Here is a 7,040-nt window from a genome sequence, read left to right on the forward strand (position 1 = left end):
ATCTTATGCTGCAGTACATTGAATTTCTTAAACTGATCAATGTTTCATTAATCTAAATAAATGCCGGCCGGAATTCTATTTGTAAATTCATGAATTTGATTCACCCGACTGTCATCCATAATTCATGAATATTAAGGATGATGATGTGCTTACAACTATTTTACAACACATTTATAATTTATTCATCAGTACTCGATCGTGCGTTCATATTAGAACAACTTGTTCCTTTTTTTTTTTTTTTTAATGTCTAGTGGTTGATGTCACACATTAATCAAATAATAGTTAAGGAACTGCCTTAGGTAGGATTAAGTACGTAGTATTAAAGAAAATAATTTTTACTTTCTTTCTAATATTAATAGCCACTTCTACGCAGATATATAGTACATGATCAGTCTCGCAAGCAAAGTACTAGAATCTCAATCAACCTTACAACGACTTCCACTTGGTTGGTTTGTTTGTTTTTTTTTTTAATTGATATTGATAAGGTTATAACACTTGTAATAGTTGGTCCGTCCTAGGATTGTTGATCCTATATATATATATATATATATATATATATATATATATTTAGTATGGATTACCACTAAATTAAGGAACCCATCTGGAACTTGGTCGATTTTTGGTGGTTGAATTGAAAATGAACGTGTCATGTACATGAGTGATTCCTTAAACTTTATACCAAACTTCGATTCATGAATTCATGTCATGAGATCCATTGAGTTGCAACTTGCAGCCTCTTTAACAATATGCATTTATACATTAAGATGAGAAAATTAAGGGACGTAATACAATTGGTATAGATTTATTAACATTCTATAAAATTTTAAAAAAAAAAAAAGGACTTTCTTCGATCCTCAATCGTACATCGGCCTCGAGGAGTACTACTGCATGGGAAGTAGGATTGTGTTGATAAGTTCAACGGTGGTGTTTCCGGACGATTTGACAACCGACAGTTCAACTAAAGCCGGATGATTTCCAGGTATCTATCTCACGGAATCCTGGACTCAATCCTTTTGGTTGTGAATCTATCTATCTGAATCGGAGTTATGGGAAGCTGATCTCAATCTCAAAGCTGTACGTAGGATCATCAAAAGAAAAAGAAAAAAAGAAAAGTGAAGCACAAAGACTATAAATTTTTATAATGGATGCCATTGATCATCTTCAATCTTTATTGGTTAATATTAATGTAACTGGGATCTTCCGACGTCCAAATTAATCAGCCACACGAGAGATGGAGCACATGAGAGAGCATAAATAATGCTATATATGTTTTCGAACAAGATAGTTACGATCCAAGGAAGTCATAGGTTTATATTTGTCATGTTCTATTGCACGTGTTTGTCCTGTCTTAATTGCTTCCCCTTGAGATCAGTTTCTTTATGAAAATTGAGGCGATGATAGATAAGTTAACAGGTGTTGGAAAAGATGAACTTAAAACGTTTCTTTAAGATTAACGCCCTTCCTTGTATAATCTCGAGACCCTTTCTGCTTGCATGCATTGTGACTACTGGGTTTTGGCTGTATTTGAGTTTGAGCTGGACCAGTTTAAAATGGCCATTATTTTAAACTCTCTTAATGCTCTCATTCTCACCGAATCCATCCCTAATAATAATTAATAAACAAAGTTAAAATACCATCAACACGACAACGCCAAAATTGATCCAACCAACATCAGGCGTAGCGTCAGCAGAGACGCTTTCATGTTAGCTGACTTTACATTGGGAGTTCCCATGCCAAAAAGAGCCAGCCAGTGCGTATGTATGTGCCTGTGTGGGGTCATCCTCTTGGAATGAGAATCTTCTTCTTTATCAATGGCCTGGAATCATAAAACACTGTGAATCAGACTGTCTACAACTACTGACTTTGGAGAGAAAAAGACAGTCTACAACTGAGATAAAAAAGGTTGTGGAGGTAATACCAGAGTCAGGCTACTTGGAGTTTGGTGGCCGGAGGGGGATATTACAAAGACAAGGTACAGGGGACAAAGCTCTTGAAAGCAAAGCTTTTTGTCTACTTCACTTGATGCTCTCATGATTCTGCCTCTCGGACGGTTTTTCAGGAAAAATGAAGTAAATAAAAAAATAAAATTCCCCCTAGTTTCTCCTAGAATCTTTTCTTTCTTTTTTTTCTTTTTTTTTTTTCAATTTTCTTGTTATATTTTACTGGTTTTTATTTGTTTTGGTGTTTTGGCACTTTTGGGTCATAAAACTAGTTAGTTCCATCATGAAATGTGATTTTGTTCATATAGTCCATCGGGGGAAATGAATTTGGGTACCTTTTTTTTCACTCTTTTGCTGGAAACTTGAATCTTGAGTTTTTGTTGCAGAAGATATTGACTGACCATCTTTTTAAGATCTATGAAAAGTGGGTTTTCATTTTGTGTTCTTTTCTTTTCTTCCTTTTTAAGTTTTCATCATGAAAGTAAATCAAATTCCAGGATATGGTGGTTTCCCATATAGGATTTGACTGATTTCTGCAAGTTGGCCTTATTCTTGACATGCAAGTGGAAAAGAGATACCCACGCTTTATTAAAATTTTACACTACTTTCTTGTTATGTTAAACTTTTGATTAATCAAGTTTCTTTGCCTTTTCTGTCAGAGAACATTTGTTGGTTATTTCTCCTCTGTCTCCGAGATTCTTGTTGACGATGTTTCTCCAATATGAACAGCATGGTGCTTGAAACAGGAAGAATGGAGACCGGAAGTTATCCCATAACTCGTTTCATTCTGTATTGTAGCTAGCTTTATATCAGTTTTGGAACAACAAACTTCTAAAATTCAGAGAAATAGGGTCTACAAAGAGGTGGGGTCTGAAGAAGGATCAATCATAATGGAAGATGGTGTTTCATCACCCGGTACCATGCTAGGTGCTCGTGCTGATTTAGCAATGGATCTTGATTTCATGGATGATCTCCTTTTCGATGGATGCTGGTTGGAAGCGATGGATGGATCCGAATTCGTTCATCAGAATCCCTCTACGTCTGGTGCCCAACTAGACCCTTCATTGGAATGGCCTGATTTGAAGGCTAATGACAACTTGAAATCGAATCCATCTCAAATAGGCAATGAAGAGGAGATACAGAGACCATTACCTGATGAATCACAGGAAAGAAGTTTAGTCAGTGCCGCATCTCTTGGACAGGACATGATTAATGTTGCAAGGTGTTCTAGTGAATCAAAAAATAATGTAATTGAAGGTTCTGAACTACGCACAAGGTGGTGGATTGCACCCAGCGGAAATCCTGGTTGTACTACTTCTGTAACACAGAGATTAATTAACGCTATTGGGTACCTCAGAGAATTCACGAGAGATAAAGGTGTTCTTATACAGATATGGGTGCCTGTCAATAGTGGGAATGGGCGTGTTCTAACTACTAGTAATCAACCTTTCTCGCTTGATTCCAGCTGTCCAAGGCTTGCAAGATACCGAGACATCTCTAGGAAGTTTCAATTCTCTGCTGAGGAGGACTCTAGGGAGTTGGTGGGGTTGCCTGGAAGGGTTTTCTTGGATAAGGTTCCTGAGTGGACTCCTGATGTCCGATTCTTTAGAAGTGATGAGTACCCAAGAGTTGGTCATGCTCAACAATATAATATTTGTGGAACCCTTGCTCTTCCAATCTTTGAACAAGGTAGTAGGACTTGCTTCGGTGTTATTGAGGTTGTGATGACTACCCAGCAGATCAAGTATTTCCCTGAGGTTGAAAGTGTTCGCAAGGCACTTGAGGTCTGTTTTCTTTGTTCTTTTTTCAGAATTTTGTCTTCTTGTGTATGTTCGTCTTCTCTTTGTAGCTAAATGTTAGGCATGGCATTCAAAGTTATGTCAATCTTATTTTCACACTAGTGTTTTATGCTGATAAGCTTAGTTTTTCTGCTCGAGTAAAAGCCAAAGTATAAAAAACAAAAACAAAAGGTTCAAGAGCGTCGTTGAATATTTTATTATGTCTGATCCGCCGTCTAATGAAAGTAGATTGAAAGACCTTGGAAAAATACTGACTTTATGCAAAAGACCTTACATTTGCAGTTGTGATGATTGATTCTTCAAGGAGGAAAATCTAAAGAAGACCGCGAAAAAAAAAAGATACAGCTTAAGTAGTGATCTTCAGTTACTCCATGTCTTTGATTAGATGGTCATCTTCAGCACACAGCTGCACTACTACCTATTGTTTTTATTTGTATTGTGTATGATTCATTAGTTCAACTTTCCTTGGCCACTTTTTTCCTCTCTAAACATATTAAAAAACTTTCTTCTTAAATTTCATTTTCAGACATTCTCTAAATTGAGTATAAGTATCAGTCTGGAACCATGGATAGATTGTAGCTTCTCTTGTATAGCTAGCTGATTTACATGCCTGTTGTGGAAATTCAATGCAGAATTTGCATTAATTCTGTTTTTCTGATTGGAGCAAACTCGTTAATTTGCAGGCTGTTGATCTTAGGAGTTCTGATGCTTTGAGCACTAATAATGTAAAGGTAAGTGGATAACTGGTGGAATATAAAAATTGTTCATCAAAACAATCCAATCTTTCTTATTCATGTTATTGTTGGGGTTTCTTTTATCAGGCATGCAACATGGCCTACCTAGCTGCATTACCTGAGATTAAAGAGGTTTTGAGATCTGCTTGTGAGACACATGGATTGCCCTTGGCTCAAACTTGGGTTCCATGCATTCAACAAGGTAAAGCGGGGTGCCGACACTCTGATGATAACTATGTTAATTGTGTCTCCACTGTGGATCATGCTTGCGTTGTCGCCGATCCCAATATGCTGGGTTTTCATGAGGCTTGCTCTGAGCATCATTTGTTAAAGGGTCAAGGCATTGTTGGGGGAGCATTTAGGACGAATCAACCATGCTTCTCAGCTGATATAACATCCTTTGGCAAGACCGAGTACCCTCTGTCTCACCATGCAAGGGTGTTTGGATTGTGTGCTGCTGTTGCAATACACCTGCGCAGCATCCACACTGGTACAGCTGACTTTGTCCTGGAGTTCTTCTTACCCGTGAATTGCACAGATTCTGTGGAGCAGAAGAAGATGCTTAGTTCACTGTCCATTATTGTACAACATGTTTGCCGAAGTTTACGGATTGTAACAGACAAGGAGCTAGAGGAGGATACTAATTTGCCAGTTAATGATGACAAACCTAGTAGGGATCAGGAGATGCTACATGATGAGAAATCCGCAGAGCTTTGGCAACGTCGACAAGATTCGAAGCTGGAAAGAAATATTGAGTTTGGTGAAGAGTGTTCTACATATGATGAGGGTATCTTCCCAAGTGTAGGCATGAGTAAAGCAGGAGAGAAAAGACGTTCCAGGGTCGAGAAGACTATCACCTTGGAAGTTCTTAGGCAATATTTTTCTGGCAGTCTAAAAGATGCGGCAAAGAGTATTGGAGGTAAGATATCTATACATTGTATAAGTTGTGTATTCGTATACAACTACTCCAATGTAAATTCTCCCAGAAAGATGATCACTAGTATCAGTTTTGTTGGCTGATGCATTGATCTGTACTCAAAAATTGTTTCGATTTTTGTGAATCTTTTTTTCCCTTTAAGATAGAATGTGTTAATAATTTCCAATATCTGGCTCTTCATTTTAACTTCTTTAACCATTATTTCCTTTCAGTTTGTTCGACGACTTTGAAAAGAATCTGCAGACAAAAAGGGATTAAACGATGGCCTTCTCGACAAATTAAGAAGGTTGGTCACTCCTTACAGAAACTCCAACTTGTAATCGACTCAGTCCATGGTGCATCTGGTGCTATTCAAATAAATTCCTTCTACACAAACTTCCCAGAGCTAACCTCTCCAAAATTATCGGGAACCAGCCCACTTTCGGCTAGAAAACTCAGTGAGTATACGCAGCCATCATCAAGCATGCAGCCTGAGGGTGAGCTTTTCAGCCCTCAAGCTGTGCCGAAATCAACCTCCTCTTCATGCAGTCAGGCTTCGACCTCAAGTCATAGTTGTTCTAGTGGGACACATCAACATCCTCCCACGCGGAACATTGCTCGTGTTGAAGATGCAATAATTGGAGAAAATCGTCATCAGGGTGTGCTAAGTAGGATCGGCAGTGGAGCAGAGATCCAGGACCCAAGTCAAGGACCAAAGCTCCTGCCAAAATCCCAGAGCCATCAATCTCTTAATGCTGAGAACCTCGTACCCTCACTGAAAGATAGTGGTCATGTATCTCAAGAATGGTATGCTCAGAAAGTAAAAGTCACATATGGAGACGAGAAAGTCCGATTTCGGGTGCAAAACAATTGGAAGTACACAGACTTACTGCTAGAGATTGCCAGGCGATTCTATATAGATGACATGAGTAGATTTAATCTCAAGTACTTGGATGATGATGCCGAGTGGATCTTATTAACATGCGATGCGGATTGGGAGGAGTGTATCGATGTCTGGCAATCATCACAGAGCCACACTATCAAGCTCTCCCTCCAAGTTTCTCGTCATCAATTAGGAAGTCTTTAGACAGCAGTGGTTCAAGTTCAAAATGGAAGTTTCACATTCATCATTCAGGAAAGTCTTTATTAGGCTTGAGTAATCATTCTTCGTTGGAAAATGATCATCAAGCCTTGCATGCTTTGAGATTTACTCCTTGTCTTCGAATGAATATATCTCCAGAGATTCTTCAAGTTCACAAAGGATTCAAATCATTCCAGTAATTTTTTGTCTGGAGTTAGTTGTAATCTACAAGGGGTGGTTGAAAGCCAGAGAATCTTGATCTTTCTCTGTGGGCCACAATAGCTACGGAATCTTTATATAATATGTCAAAAAATTAGAGTTTCTCCTCAATAAGTGTAGCTTGTAAATTCTCTATAACTTTTTGTATATTTTAAGGCAATATTGTTTTTCAATCTAAGATTGAAAATGAAAGGTCTTATTGAGAGACGTATATGGATGGATATAGCAAGTGGAAAGTCTACCCCTCCTTTCTTTCACTTGTTTCTTCTATCTTCTCCTTTGTCGTGTGCAGATTTGTATGGGCATGCATTGTTTAACGTGACCTGGCAATTAGGACACCTGGAGTGTGTA

General features: G+C 38.2%; 1 protein-coding gene across 2 annotated transcripts; it reads left to right on the plus strand.

Annotated features, from left to right (window-relative positions):
- Positions 1-1,745: 1,745 nt before the first annotated feature.
- On the plus strand, positions 1,746-7,013 carry LOC108982206 (protein NLP5-like). Of its 2 annotated transcripts, none has more exons than XM_018953514.2 (5): positions 1,746-2,069; positions 2,600-3,724; positions 4,423-4,470; positions 4,561-5,392; positions 5,623-7,013. In XM_018953514.2, the coding sequence occupies exons 2-5, from the start codon at positions 2,831-2,833 to the stop codon at positions 6,474-6,476; spliced, it is 2,628 nt and encodes an 875-aa protein (XP_018809059.1). In that variant the 5' UTR covers positions 1,746-2,069; positions 2,600-2,830; the 3' UTR covers positions 6,477-7,013. The 2 variants fall into 2 exon arrangements, with proteins under 2 accessions (XP_018809059.1, XP_018809058.1); XM_018953513.2 differs by having other exon boundaries at positions 1,855-1,972.
- Positions 7,014-7,040: the final 27 nt, after the last annotated feature.

The sequence above is a fragment of the Juglans regia genome, chromosome 8, assembly GCF_001411555.2.
Source record: "Juglans regia cultivar Chandler chromosome 8, Walnut 2.0, whole genome shotgun sequence".
NCBI lineage: Eukaryota > Viridiplantae > Streptophyta > Magnoliopsida > Fagales > Juglandaceae > Juglans > Juglans regia.

Coding starts and splice junctions, on each gene's coding strand:
- LOC108982206 (XM_018953514.2), top strand. CDS start 2,831: ATGGAAGATGGTGTTTCATCACCCGGTACCATGCTAGGTGCTCGTGCT. Junction 3,725..4,422: donor GTGTTCGCAAGGCACTTGAG/GTCTGTTTTCTT, acceptor GTTAATTTGCAG/GCTGTTGATCTTAGGAGTTC. Junction 5,393..5,622: donor TGCGGCAAAGAGTATTGGAG/GTAAGATATCTA, acceptor ATTTCCTTTCAG/TTTGTTCGACGACTTTGAAA.